This window comes from Python bivittatus, unplaced genomic scaffold, assembly GCF_059951505.1.
Source record: "Python bivittatus isolate LINGU-HERP-01145 unplaced genomic scaffold, Pbiv_v1 ctg000530_np1212, whole genome shotgun sequence".
NCBI classification, from domain to species: Eukaryota; Metazoa; Chordata; class Lepidosauria; order Squamata; family Pythonidae; genus Python; species Python bivittatus.
In genome coordinates this window covers 12,036,797-12,052,002 of record NW_028277085.1, presented here as the reverse complement: position 1 = coordinate 12,052,002, position 15,206 = coordinate 12,036,797, and the positions used below count along the sequence as shown (strand labels likewise).

General features: G+C 42.7%; 1 protein-coding gene across 5 annotated transcripts in view; it reads right to left on the bottom strand.

Moving 5' to 3' along the window:
* Positions 1-14,833, bottom strand: part of NTRK3 (neurotrophic receptor tyrosine kinase 3) — a 345,980-nt gene extending 331,147 nt beyond the window's left edge. For 3 of the 5 annotated variants that reach the window (XM_088148672.1, XM_088148673.1, XM_088148677.1), the window contains exon 1: positions 13,793-14,831. In XM_088148672.1, coding sequence (XP_088004798.1) covers positions 13,793-14,040 — 248 coding nt within the window. In that variant the 5' untranslated portion in view covers positions 14,041-14,831. Of the gene's footprint in view, positions 1-13,792 lie in introns of all 5 variants that reach the window. The other 2 variants (XM_007425863.3, XM_088148674.1) reach the window with 2 other exon arrangements.
* Between the last annotated feature and the right edge of the window lie 373 nt (positions 14,834-15,206).

Genomic DNA, 15,206 nt, shown 5'->3' with positions numbered 1-15,206 from the left:
ATTAACAGGTAAGAGTTTTCCTACGTAGCAAGCAGATGCCAGAGCTAAACTGCTGAAAGGGCCCTCTGAACAGTCAACACTTGCTTAATTTGTGATGGGCAGGAAGAACAGAAGAAAACTTAAATTGCCCATCTTAACTTACAGGGTGCTTTTGTAAGGGAGAAAAAAAGTCAGTATCCCAGTCATCATCAGCAGAGAAAACAGCCTATGGGACATATCTTCAATGAACAACACTGTGATTCTTCTCTTATCAGAGTGTTTCGTTCCAGGGACATCATGCCTGAAGATGCTATACATTTTAAAAACTAATATCTCAAGGAGAAGAGCAGGTCATACTAGCTCAGATTGTCTAGATAGCCCTTCAGAATTTCAGACTATATTTTTTTTCAGCCTTCCTTGAATGTTCTAGGAATTAAGCCTAGGGATTTCTGTAATATTCTGCTACTGAGGTAAGTCTATTCACATTCACTATGGTTACATAGGCCTGATTTCCTCCTGGTTTCAATTAATGGGTAACACCTTCCTTGGAGATATTCCAAAAGTGTTCTGGCTTCCAATTAATGGGTAACAGCTCCCTACGGTTCTCCAAGTCCAACTAAATTCAGCTCAGGAATCCATGCCTGTAGTATTCATGGCTTTGCTCCTTTGATTTTGGAGTACAGAGTAATATTTATTTTGGATTACTGTTTTTATTGTATTTTAATTGGTTTTTATTCTTATTTATTGTAAACCGCCCAGAGTCGCTCGTTGAGTGAGATGGGCAGTGACTACATTTGAAATATAAATAAAATAAATAATGAGGCTTTTCTGAAAATATGTTGACTAAGGGGCAGAAGATTTGCTGTGACAAGCAGTCTTTCAGGGAACACATCCAACGTTTTTAGGCAATTTCTGGAAAAGAACCCTAGGATCCCACAGATATAGAGCCTTCTGTATATTGTATAAGCTACCAAGATCAGGGTCAGAGTCATAGCTAGGTTATTACAGAGTTCCATATCCAGGCACATAAAATCCAAAAGCAATGCAAGACAGAATCCAAGATCAGTCCAGTCATCTAAGCCAAGAATTAAAAAACAAGCTACAGTGAGTTTATGACAGCAGAGTCCAAGATCTACCCAACAGTCAAAACAATAAATCTAAGCACAGAGAACCGGGATGTACAATAGGGAGTGGCAACTTTTTCAGGTCTCCAGTTCTCCCATTCTGAAATGTAATCCTGAAATCTCATGTGAAAATGCCAAATACCTTGTGAAGTTCCACATGAGATTTTTAAAATCTCATGATATCTGGCAGCCTTTGGAGATTTAGGCCATTTTCAATTACAAAATATTAATTTACAAGTGTGCAGATGTTCTTTTTGTGGGCGATGGATTCCCTGGTATCCACAGGCACTGTGTTTCTAACTCCTGACCCACAGAAAGAGAGTAATATGCAACCTCTCCCTTCCTGTGGATCCTGTGGCTCTCCATGGTGTGTGGAGGAGCTGAGGGAGGTGAAAAGGGAGAAGAGATGTCTAGCATGCCGCTGGAGGTCAACAAAGGATGAACTCAACTGAACACAGATGAGAGCCACTGTTAAGGCCTATCTTGTGCCGGTAAGGGCACCGAAGCATCAATACTTTTCTGCCCTTATTGCATCTGTGGATTGCCACCCAGTGGCTTTGTTCTGGGTGACCCAAGCCCTTTTGGGCTGGGGGGACCCAGAGATCCACCTACAAGGCCTGACAGAGGAATTTTCAGAGCATCTGTCAGGCAAAATTGCTCGAACTTGTTCCCAGTTAGACTCTAACCTTGGTGCAGGTCCTGTGGAGATGCCTGGAGCACAGTCTTGTCCTGTTATCTGGCAACAGTTTGAACCTGTTGGGCCCGAGACAGTGGACAGGGTCCTTATGACTGTGAGCTCGGCCATCTGCTCTTTAGACCCGTGCCCCTCCTAGTTGGCCAAGGCTGCCCGGGGGGGTGCCAGGTAGGTGGGTTCTAGCAGTAGTGAATTCATCCTTGAGAGAAAGGAGTGTCCCTTCACCTCTTGAGGTTTTTATAGTTGGTTTTATTGTACACCTCCCAGAGTCACCTTGTATGAGATGGGCAGCCATATAAATGTGATAGATCAATAAACAAACAGATTAAAAACTTGCTTCAAGTACAGAATTACTGGAATGAAAAGATTATTACATAAAGCCCTTGGGACTCCATGGAACTTCAGCAGATGGCAAGAAGATTCTCAAGCAGCCCATATTCACAAGACCCCTTTGCTTTAAGCATACACGCCATCCTCTGGGACGTAGACACACATGCCTCAATGCTTTCTAGGATTCAGTGGCACCTTAACCTCTTGATTTAAGTCTATTGTCAGGCTCGCTGCTGAAAATGGCGCATCCAACTTCAGTGTCTACACCTGGTGGGCTCATCCTGGGCTATCTTCTTGTCCTACCACAAGGAGTCATTTGAAAGGGTCATGACATGCAGCTTGAAAGCTTCTGTCTTAAGTGCATCAGACAAGTCAGATTAAAGCCCAGTCTTTGTATCTAGCTCAATGAACGAGAACTGCAAATAAATGAAGCTGTAATTTGTGGCCATGATTCACAACTCCGGGATCAACAGACATCCAGTAACAACTCAGCATGGTGGTGCTGGGAAGGACTAGGACTTTTTAGAAGCTTTACCAAGCTTTTTACAAGGGGAAGGGGGAAGAGAGGGAGAAAACGACGCATCAAATCTCTGCAAGAATTTAGTTAGCTGCTGCTCAGTAGGATGCTATTCCTTCAAACAGCTGTTCAGACAGGAATGGTGCCTAACTACAGGATAACAGATAATGGCTCTGCTCTGGAGATTCCCAAAGGGGGAAAGAGCAAAGCAAGCAAAGCTTAATGGCTCCTGGTCAGGACCTCATCCCTTGAGACATATAGGCAGATGTGTTTGCAACACTTTGGGAATAAACTAACATCTCTAGATACTCAGCAGAATAGCAGGCCTAGAGATCAGCCAAGCAGCTGCTTAACCTTCTTTTATCCCACCCATAGTAAGGAATCTCTGGCTGTTCCCCCCCCCCCCCCACAAGAAATGCAGCTAACACTTCAAAGGTGATGTGTCCAGACTTCCTGGGGAAAGGAAGCACATTTCAGGGCTCAAAACATTTGATTTAAAGTGGCAAAAATAGGTAGAACAACTTTTGAATTTTCCAACATTTAATTAATCAATTAACCTCTATGCAGCCCATCCCTGAAAGTTCTGAGTAGCTAATTATGTGAGACAGTCTCCTCAGAACAAAGAAGTAAGCCTACCCATAAAATAAACAGAATATCCAATAATATCAAAGTAGTGCAAAAATAGGAATTACAATGTAACGGTTACATTAACCACTTCTAAAAAACATTCAGGAGAGAGCCAGTTTGGTGTAGTGGTTAAGGCACCAGGCTAGAAACTGGGAGACTGTGAATTCTAGTCCCGCCTTAAGGCACAAAGCCAGATGGGTGACCTTGGGCCAGTTTGGTCTAATGGTGAAGGTGGTTGAGTAGAAACCAGGAGACCTTGAGTTCTACTCCCACCTTGGGCACGAAGCCAGCTGGGTGACCTTGGGCCAGCCACTCTCTCTTAGCCCTAGGAATAAGGCAGTGGCAAACCACTTCTGAAATCTTGCCAAGAAAACTGCAGGGACTTGTCCACGCAGTCGCCAGGAATCAACACTGAAGGCACCAAAAAAAAAAAATTAAGGAGGAAAAAAGACAGTAAAGCAATAACATGCAATTAACAAATGAACTCTCCCATCCAAAGGGAAAAAAGTGATCCTTATGTTTTGCCAGAGTCACTCTTTTCTAGAAAGGAGCCTGGCCCAGCAACTCATACAGAGCTACATCTGAGTGTGACTGCTCTGCTGGGTGGGGAGTGACTAACTCAAGCAATCACACATTCTAAAGCAATATAGGAGAAATATCAATGCTATGACTATTAGAGCCACTGCTAGAGAAGACACATACCAGGATTCTGCTACTACTGCGACAAGGACTTGTTTATGCCATCTCTTCGACAAACACCTTCAAGCAGTAGAAAAGGCTGAGAGAGGGAGTTCTGCACCCAAAGTCTTTCCAGGATTTAGGCTAAGTGTGTATTCAGATGAGGGGTCACCCACATACCTCTTGCAAATTGACATGGAAGGGAAACAGCCACATCAAGCCATGCCAAATAAGCATACAGGCAGATGGTGAGCAAGCTTCACCGTTGGGTGCATGTTTTGGACTCATAGAAGCTTTAATTTTTTTTACTGTGCATTATATATCTCATAGTGCCCAGATACTTTGGAAACAACCACCCGTGTGATATCTAGAAATTGGCATTGTTGTCTATCCTCCATAAAACACAGAAAACTACCTTTTTATTAGTCCACCTACTCACTCCCAAAAGCTGCCGGGTCAGCACTAAGTCATATTCTTCCAACCTACATCTTTTCCCACCGACTCAAGTTCTTCCAACCTTTTTTTGAGGGGGGCTGCACATTCAGAACAGCCAGCAGCATTGGTTTTCCCCTACAAAAACAAACACAGCAACAAAAAAGACTGCTTTCGCTGCCTTGCTATGACCAGCGAGGGAGTTGACAGCCTGCAGAAAGGGAGGAGAGAGGAGAAAAGCCACCCAAATCAGAACATTAATTAATTGAGGCTTTTGTTCAATTCCTCAACAAGCGTTTAAGAAGCGCACTGGGTTACACTAAGTCTGAAATCACACTGACACAGCAGTTTGGTGAAAGGCAGCCCAACATTCAGATAAAGAGTTACTTGCTTCATGAGCCAGTATCTAGATTTTGCTACAATATCAGCAGCTCTGCAGCAGCCGCTGCCAGCCAAAACAGCATAGTATCCAGATGCACAAGTCTATAAAGATTTGTCAATTGCCCTATCAGAGATGGGAAGATAAGAGAAGATGCTCCAAACCCACTGGGATTGGAGGGCCATCCGAAGCACCAAAGTTTGACTAATATCCAGCCCATATGATATAGCTATACAAAATGAATGAGGTCCCTGTAGTGGCCTGAAATTGAGTATTATTGTTGTTGTTGTTGTTGTTGTTGTTGTTGTTATTATTATTATTATTATTATTATTATTATTTTATTTATTTGAATTTATTAGCTACCCAACTCCAGTGGATTCTGGAGAGACTCTGATCTCTGTGTAGGAGAAATGTTGATAGCATGGGGAACAGGGACCATCTGGAAAAATTACATGATTCTGTCACTCACCTAGTATGCTACGCTGGAAGTATTACAGCTATGGGTCAGTGGTACAGCACATCATTTCTGTGCAAATGTCCCAGGATCAGTTCTTCAGCACCCTCAGGTGAGCCAAGGAAAGACTCTTGGACTGAAAATTGAAGTCAAACCATTGCCACTCAGTGTAGACCAAGCCAGAAGGAAAAACCATTCTCATTTATCACCAGACATTCCTTAACTGGATCCATTGGTTCATGTTCTCTATAATTTTCAGAAACTGTTTCTTCATCTTTTTCTACTGTCCAATAGTCCAAGTGAGCAATGGTCTTCAGCACAGAAATGCAGGCAAATGTTAACTTCTGAGGAAGAAATGGCGAACTGAAGACAGCTCCACCAAAAGCAGAGCCAACAACTGCAGCGGAATGAAGAGCTGGCAAGTAGACCAGCTCTTTAAAATTCCTCTCCGAATAAGGAGGAGACTTGAGATCACCAACAAGTGCTCCAGACAGTTGCTCCTTGTGAGGAGACCACAAGACAGTGATCTCTGGCAGATTTAGAGCTCTGGGAGATGAGGGAAAAGCCATCTTCACTCAAACTGCAATTGGTGCCTTTAAAAAGACACTGGGTTTGCATACTTCCTTTTCTAATCACTGTTGGAAATTGCCTGTTAATTGCTTTTCAGCTATTAACAACCTTTGGATTGACAGGTTTTACAGCACCAGGTGAGTTTCCTTCAATCCTTAGTGAAAGAAGTTTTAAATACAAGTTTAACCATTTTAAAAAACAATTTTTTTTAATAAACAGAAAAAGGGTGATCAGAGCATTGATTTTAGAAAGTTACAAATGGACTAAGGGGCCAGCTGGATTTGAAATAAGATTTTGAAATTAATTATAAGAATCCTTCCCATGGGAAAATGTTGCTGTTTTGAAATCTTAAAAAAAAAAAAAAAAAATTATGGGATTGGACTTTGAAGGTTGGACACTAGAGGGAACCAGAAGGAATTAAGGATTACAATTAAAGGAGAAGGAGACTTAAATTTGACTTACTAATACAGAATAGAGCAAAATACTTTAACATCAGACATATTGAAGGAGATTTGTGAACAATGAGCTCAGAAGTTAATTTTAAGAGTGCCTGCCCTTGCAGATAGGCTGTGTTTAAAAGATGATATGGAAGAGAAACAAGTTTTACCAGAGAAGACTGAGGCTGATCTGAAAGTGGATTTAAAAATGACAGGCTACAAGAATGACATGGAAAAAGATGCTACACTGGACATACAAAAGAGACCAGCTGATGTCTTAATAATTAAAAGGGATATACAAATAACAAACCAAAAGAGTGACCTGGATAATTTTCCTATATTGGATTTACAAAAGAGGCTTGTTAAAGCTTTGAAAAATTTTCTGAGAAGGGATGAAGAAAAATGAAAAGAAATCAAGTTCTAGGACATTATTTGAAAGGACTAAAGATCAAGATTGTTAAAAGTAAAAGGAAGGAATATAAAGTTGGTTTATCTGATCAAGGTTAAAATAGACATGTTGTTATCTCTAGTAACCCTTAATGGACTTTTGCTGATCAAGACTGAATGACAAGACTTTGAGGATTTGTTTATAGATAAGAGATGAGATATGGAAAGAAGAGATAATTTGTTGTATTTTAAGAGAAGGTGATAAGTTACTAAAATTGTTTATACATGAAGGGGGAAGTCATTTCTTTATATATTTCTCCCCCCCCCCTTTAATATATTCATATTTTTTCTTTCTTTTCTATTTTTTTCTTTCTGCACTTTCTATTTTTTTCTTTTTATTCTTTTAGGTTGTATTAGTTTTTATCTTTTTAACTGTAATGTTTAATAAAATTACTATTTTAAAAAAAGAAATGTATGCAAATGTTACTTCCATCAACAAAAGGGGAACCCGCAGGTTATAAAAAGAGGAGGATTGTCAACCCAGTCATAAAGCTGTATCTTCTTGGCAGAAACTAAGCCCAAATGAAGTCCAACATGAAGAATAAGTCCAAAGACATAACAGGCAGCTGGTTAAGCAGAGCCAACGGAGTGTAAGCTGGCAGATATTGTTCTAACAACTAGGCAGTCAGAGCTTAGTTTTTTAGGCTTAAGGTTTCCGTGCTCTCTCTAACACTGAATTTTAGGTCATTACTGCAGTTCTTCCAAAGTTTGTATTCATCAGGGTCTTATTCATGAGTAATCCCCTGCTAACAAAGAGTCCAGGTTCTGAGGAAGCCATTCAGTCATGTAGGAAGTCTGGGCAGTGGTTGAACCAGCAAGGCTGTACCATTAAGGGATCTTTTTTCCCAGTCTGAGAAAATGAGTGGGAGGAAGATCTTACCTAAGCTTTCTCTGAGTTTTTAGAGGCAACCTGCTGCTCATAGTGTCTCACAGAAACTCTAGAACAGTGGTCATGAAGGCCATATTGACTATTGTTGAGGCACTGGAGGCCTCAAAACGGATAGAGCCACATCATTCATGAAAGTGGAGCAGAGTTTGGGGATATTTGGTGGCATACATTTTAAATTGTGACATTCCTGTTTCGGGACGTAAAATATAGTTTTCATGAGTTTCCGTTTCAAAGGAATAAGAAAGTAGCATTTTTCTCCCAGCGATTTTGATCAGAGGGCTTTCCTAAGGCCACAAAAGAAGGCATGGAGCCTTGTGCAGCCCTGGAGTTGCAGAATGCCCACTAGATTCAAAGCATTCTTTGAATGGGGAGGCTGTGCAGCACCAGTACAAAAGAGCTCATGCATTTGTTAGCAAATGCTCAGCTTTTCTCCAGGGAGATCAAAATGGCATGCATCTTCAGAACAGTCCTGGAAAGTTGCTTAAGCTGAGGAAAACTAAGATGAATATCACCTAAAAGAACTCCATGGCTGAGCGGACATCTAGCCCAGCATCTAACCACTATGCCACAAAAATTACAGAAAGGAGACTGAGCCTGGAAAACGTTAGTTCAGCTTTCACTTTTGTCATTAACTCTTTAAAGAGCTTGAGGTAAGCTACAATTTTTCTAGTCTTAATTGCCCATTCCTTCCACTTCTGTCGCAGAGATCCTTGTAAGGATTACAAGATAACACTTGGTTTGCTACTTGATCTCCTCTAAATAGCTATATAAATTAAATGCCTTTATTACATCTAGTGTGCTGATGCAGCACCATCAGTAACTACAAACCCTTTGCTTGGAAAACCTTAATCTATCACTCAGTGTCAAAAGGACAGGGTGTTGCATGTAAATGGTCTAAGATTCGGTTTCTGGCACCATCAGCTGAACAGTTTATTTCTTTAAAAATGTTGATTTGGTGGGGGGAACCTTGGAGAGCAGTTTCAAGTCAAATTAAGTCATCCTTCCTGACGTGGTTACCTCCAGAAGCAGTGGACAAAATTCCCAGAATTCACAGACAGCAAGGTTGAAGGGTGGTAAAAGAATGATACAAAATGTATCTTTTCCTCATTTCTGGGAAGATGAAATAGAAAAGACAAAGCTAGCCAGGGTTATGACCCAAATTAATTACTAAACAGAAAGGTGCCTTACAATGTAACTAAATCCATTATAATTATATATTATAATTATAAATTCATTATACACGAACACTACATAGACTGGACATAAATAGGTATTAATCAATTCCCAATCTATTCCCAATCTATTCCCATTCCCATGTCTTAGCCATTCCATCTGCAATCTGTTACTTCAAGTACATTTTAAAAATCTGGCCCAAAATTTCAGAATAACAGCAACACACACAGACTACAGACCCACACTTAAAGGACGAGCTTTGGCCTTTACGCTCCCTAGAGTGATGAGCATCACAGATTCAGTCTTACAGTCCTGGATATCCCAAGGCCTGTATTGGCCGAATCAGCGAATAACACCTTTTTGCTTTGTTTTATATTGTTTTTCTCCTCTCCCTTGTTCCCTGAAATTGCAAACATCTCACAGGAAATATCATGTGAGGATTTTGACATTTTTAAAAATCATATTTTCCAAAGTGGCAAAGACTTTGGCACGATCAATTGTTATTTTTGGATGCTGTGCTCTATTCCTGGTCACCACTATCTGGCAGAATGGTTTCCTAGCTTCTGCATATGGTTTACCACTGGACTAAGGAATCTTGATCATCTTAAATATTATCCATCACTGAGCAATTGTCCGTGGATTATCTTCTCTGGACTGATGTGAGCCAAGAGTTCGTTTCTTATTTATTGAGTCTTCACAAGGAAACTTTGGAAATCAACCTGCTTGGGATGACAAAGCTCAACCTCTAACTTTTGAGTCTTCCAAAATATTTTTTAAAAAGCATCAGAGTTCAGATCGATGCTTTAGAGTAGCAGTAGTATCGTTTTTTTTTTCCTTTTCCTTTTCTTGTTTGAATACATCTAAGACCCTCAGAGCTTTCTTCTCAGAGGAGGCTGATTGCTTCAAAGGGACACAGTTAATGAAATTAAAAGCCCCTGGTGGTGCTTAAACAGACACTCTGTTGTGTCACAATAAACCAGTTAGTGTAACTGCCATCTTTATCTGACAAGGTAGGCTTCTCCCCCCATTTTAATAGGGAACCCCAGAGGAGGACACTCTCTGGCTACTGTCCAGCCCTTTCAGCCTATCCTCTGGACTATATCAATTCATGGGGCAAATCAGGGGGCTTCAATATAGCACAGATGAAAAGGACATCCTCTGAGCTCCTGCCTATCAATCAGTGCAGATTTTTTTTCTACAGCATTTGTGTTCTCTCGGTTCAGTTTGGCAAAAGAGGATTGGCTTCAGACATTCCTACCAAAAGAGAAAAGAATTCTGATGAAATACTCCTGGGTGGAGTGTGCTGTTGTATATGGCATCTGTGTGTGTGTGTGTGAGAGAGAGAGGGGGGGGGGAAGGAAAGGAAAGGAAAGAAAGAAGGGAGGGAGGGAGGGAGGGAGGGAGGGAGGGAGGGAGGGAGGATGTTCTGTCTATTTTTGTCCAATCATCTTTCCAGCAGCCTACAGCCAACCTGGCTTCCTATCCTTCAATGAAATCCCAAGGGAAGACACCCAGAAGGAATTCCTCTCATGTATCTTAAATAAATAAATAAATAAATAAATAAATAAATAAATAAATAAATAAATAAGAGAACATGGACAGCCAGGGAGGCTACAGAGGGATGCAACAATATGTCACAGAAAACACAACAGGAAAGTCAGCTCAAAACATCATCAAGAGAAATTCTAAAGAAATCTTCAAGCACCCAGAGAATAGAATAGAAGAATGGGAATCTTTCTGACAAGGAAAGACTATCAGAAAATGCAAGGCAGATTTGGTTGTGGCATTACTACAGTCCCTGAGACGGATGGCCGCTGCACACAAGCAGATTCGCCTGAAGGCTAAAGAAGCAGCCAAAATGAAGTGGGGTGGTTACTCCAATCCAGAGAGCAGAAGGTGATTCCACTTTGTAGATATGCTTCAATGGAGGGGATTTGGCTGAATCACCCCATCAGAGCTTTATACAAGCCTGCTAGGAGCCCATTGATTTGGCGTGATCCAGCAGAACAACAGAGACAGGGGGTGTTGTTTTGGGTTTTTTGACACAGGATTTCCCATTTGTAGCCTCTTGATGATTAAGCAGACCCATTAAGGATTTTACAGAATTCAGGATAGGGCAGAAATTTATTCCATTCCATGCTTGCACGTGCTAGGAAAAGAGCCCTGCTGTTCAAGCAAAGGATCATTTAGCCAGCACCCTGCTTCCAACTGCAAATAGACAAATGCCTCCTGAAAATTTAAAGCAGAAACAAAGACAGTTGATGGAATACTGCCCTTGAAGATGGAAGCTCAATTTAGCTGCCATAGTGGGTAGCCCTGGAGGTTCTGGCTACCCTTCCATAGGTTTTAATATAATTGGCCAATCCCTTTTAAAGAAAAGTCAGCTCGTTTTCTGCTTTGATTCCTAGCCCCAAAATGCAAAAGTGTATTTTTGCAGCATCATACTAGCCGGGGAAATATCTGCTGTATCTTTTTCTTAGCTATTTCAAAAGGCCAAGGTGGGATCATGAGCAGATTCAGATCTCCAGCAAGCCTAACAACCTCTAATCTTTGCCTGTAAAAAAATTAATTAAAATATGTTCTTTGGAAGGGGATATAAAACATCTTTGCTTATTTTGGAGTTTTGAGAAGGTCCTCCACCTATTCGACTAAGAGCTTGATCAGCATTTTGAAAGCAATCAAGTTATTTCCTGGATACAAAAGATTCACATAATCATATCTCCCCCAGCAGTTCAGATTATGATATAGACGCACAGAATAGTAGGAAGACATAACTTCATTTATAGATTGTGGTGAAGTGCAGGAGAACAAGAGGGGAGAAGACAAAATTGGCTTTCCCCTTCAATTTTCAGAAGATGCCTCTGAAAGATGAGAAGGCCAGAATCTCCAGGCTGAGAACATCCACACACTTTTCTTTACTTTTCCTGTTGTTATCTAGAAATCATCCTGTACTATAAAAATAGGGATACATCTGGGAACTGAATGGAGTAAGATTTCCAAAGTTGGCTTCTCTGATTCCTTGGGGCAATGTGGAAAAGATTTGTGGGAAGAAAAATAGCAATAAAAAGAAAGTTACTAGGGGCAGGATGGGCTTAAAAGCAACCACTCACCCAATCATCTCTAGCAAGTTAGTATTGTCTCCAGCCAACCATACAGGAAAATATTTGGAAACAGAGAAACATTCTTCTCTCTTTCTCTCTCCCCCATGCCATCCGCCTCTCTAGGGTCTAGAAACTTTTGTGAACTTATCTGCAAGGCCGAGAGTCAACCTTTAGCATCAAACCAACCGGGGAGAAACATATAGAGCCCATCTTACAATATTTTAAAAAACCACCCTCTCAACTTCTGTGCATCATAAAGCTCTCTCTGCAAAACAAGCATAAAAATATCACACACACATTTGGGCAATTACTTCCAAGCTCTCTTAGGGCTAAAAAGCACATTGTCTTAGGAGGATAGAAAGAAAGGGGAAGGAAACAGCATCCTTAAAGTCGTCCATCTTTTGTCCCCTTCCCCAACCCCTTCTATGAAGTGTCTTGTGCCACTGGGAGATTTAATTAATAAGTATAACCACCCCCCCTTTCCCATTAGTCATCCCTATCGTTCCTGCATTTGATTGCCTAATAATAATAATGATCGCATTCCTCATCTTGCATACCCCATCCCTATTGGAGTCTCATGGGTAACTTACACAGGCGCATCATGCAGTTCTCTCCCCATGTGCCCACCCCCAATAACCCTACTTCAGTCTGTGTAAATGAATGAAGCAGTTCTTGCTCATCTGCTCCTCAGATAAGTCTATATACAAGCGTGTGTGTGTGTGTGTATTAGCACAATGCAAAAAGCTAAGCTGAGGGGTGTTTTGTATGATTCATATTTGCAATCTAGATTGATGAAAGTTGCGAAAAGAGGGAGGGGAATTATTGTTCTTTCCCCTCCTACCCCCATCACCACCACCACCACTGTTGAAGGGATTTTACATGGTGTTTCATCCACTGGGATTTCCTAACAAGGAAAAAGAAGGAACTTGGAGTTGATTTTCCAGATAAACAAGCAAAGCACACCACTAAAAATATCTCTGCCTACAACAGCCCCCACCTCACCGCAGCTACTCTGAAATCAAAATATGCACAGCTCAAGGAAAGAGGGAGAGAGACAGAGACAGAGACTATGAGAGAAAGACAGACTCTGGAAGCCAGTTTGGCACAGCAGACAGGGTTGCAATTAAATGTGTGTGTGTGCGCGCGTGTAACAATTTGAGTCTGGATGATTTTATGTAGGGCAACTATTTCCAAAAGGTCATTTTAGGCACACACAGAGACATGAATTTGTGTGTGTGTGTGAGAGAGAGAGAGAGCGAGCGAGCGAGCGAGCATATATATCTGCAGTGAAAATAGGGTTGTTTTTTAAAAGCACCAACAAGGACAGGGAGACTTCAGTATAAAGGGAAGGGGAAAAAAAGAAAAAACTCCATCCTGTTATCATGGCAAGTCTCCCAGAGGCAGAGAGGCAAAGAGAAAGAGAGAGAGGCAGAGAGAGAGAGAGCAAGCGAGCAAGCACATATATTCTCATGTAGTCTTCTTTACACACAGTTAAAGCAAGCAAGAGATTGAAGGTAGCTGAAAGATCTGTTGGCCAGATATACAACCTTTCAGCCACACACAAGCATGTACACCCACACACACACACACTGTCCCTCCTCCAATTGCCCCAAGGTTGCTCACAAACCCCTTCCTGACTTTATGGCCCTTTCAAGCTTTTTTCCAAACTGTTGCGTTTTCGGGGGAGGGAGGGTCCCAGAATTTGGGGGACAGAGATGCTAAATCTGCATTCAGTGAAATGCAGAGGTCCCATTCTAACCTTCTTCACCAACACACTGTAACAGGATATAAGCTGTGGCAAAGGGGCATCTAATACATCACCAGACAGAAGCAAGATCTCCGCTTCTCCTTTCCCCACCCCACCCCTGCATTCTCCTTTACAGTCATCACACATTCATATGTGAACACACGAAGGTAGGGGGGGGGGAGAACCGAGCAGAGGGAGAAGAGAGGGACTTACATCGAAGTGATATTCCTAGAGATATCCGTAATGTTGATACTGGCATTTCCATTGGTGGTGCCCGAATCTTGCCCCTCTAGCAGAGGGAAAAGGTTGCCATCATCCGGTTTTTTGCAATTGATCTCGGTTTTGTTGCAAAGGCAGTTGGCAGGGCAACCCAAGACGGAAACCAAGTAGTCCCCCCAAATGCTCCAGAGCCAGAAAACCTTCCAAAAACTACATTTGGTCGGACAAAACGAGACATCCATCTTCGATTGGTGTGGCTTTATTTAAAAAAAAAAAAAAAGGAGAAAGAGAAGGGAAGATTGTGAAGGGAAATGGGGGAAGAAGAAGGGGGAGGAAGCAACGTAGAAGGAGGGGGGAAAGAGAGGTTTTAAGGGAGGGGGAGAGAGGGGGGGAAACCTCAACGAAAAAAATCAAACCACCCTCAAGCGATCAGAGCAAGAAAAAATCCTCCCGTCGTTGAAACCATGTTGGCAAAGCGGAGAGGCTGTAATTCCCTCTTACAAGAGCGGTGCGCGAGGCATAGCGGCTGGTGGAGAGATGCGCGCGCGTGTGCGGTGTGTGTGTGTGTGTGTGTATGCGCGCGTGTCCCGGTGCCTTGTTGATCCACCGTAGGCTCGTTCGCTCGCTCGCTTGCTGCTCTTCCCGAGACTTGTGAAGATTGCAACAGAAGATTCGCAGCAGCACAGCGGAGGAGGAGGAAGCGAGGGCGCGCGGCGGGGGGCGGGGGGGGGGGATATACTGGTGCTTCAAGTCCCCAAGTCCCACCTACTGGGCAGAATGAAAACTGAAACACCTGCAGAAAAACCGGCGGGCAGAGGGAGAGCGGGTCACGAAGACGGCCTGCTCGCCCTTCCTGGCTTCCCACGCCCAACAATGCTGCAGAAGTGAAGTGGCACAGAATCGGAGAGGTTTGGACTGTTGGTGATGAATAACAGTCCCCGTCCTCGCCGCTTGCGCTCGTGACCAAGGACCCGTCTTCTGGTCTGCGCGTCTGGCAATGCTTTGGCACCTAGGATTTAGCTTCCTTTCTCGCACCGCGGAGATTAGAACGGTGGTGGCTGTAATTTCTGAAGTTCAGTAGGGTTCTCAGGCCAATCCTAGGGAGGCGGACTCTCTGTGTCACACACGAGCCCCGAGCGAAGGCAGCGATCCGCGGAACCAGGCGCGTCCTTCTCTTCCGCAGAAACACGCGCGAGCTAAGGACGCGTACGCGCGGGGCCCCTGGTCTCCCTCCCTGTAGAACAGCTGGAACTCGAAAGGGGCATTAACTTGACGTGGGAGCAGCCGAGCTCGTTGGGTTCAGCTGGATTTACTTCCGAGTAAATGTCATGAAGGGCCGGCCAGGTGCACGTGGGGAAAAAAAATTCCCGGTCGGGATTGCCACCAACGAGAGAAAACAAGCACGTCT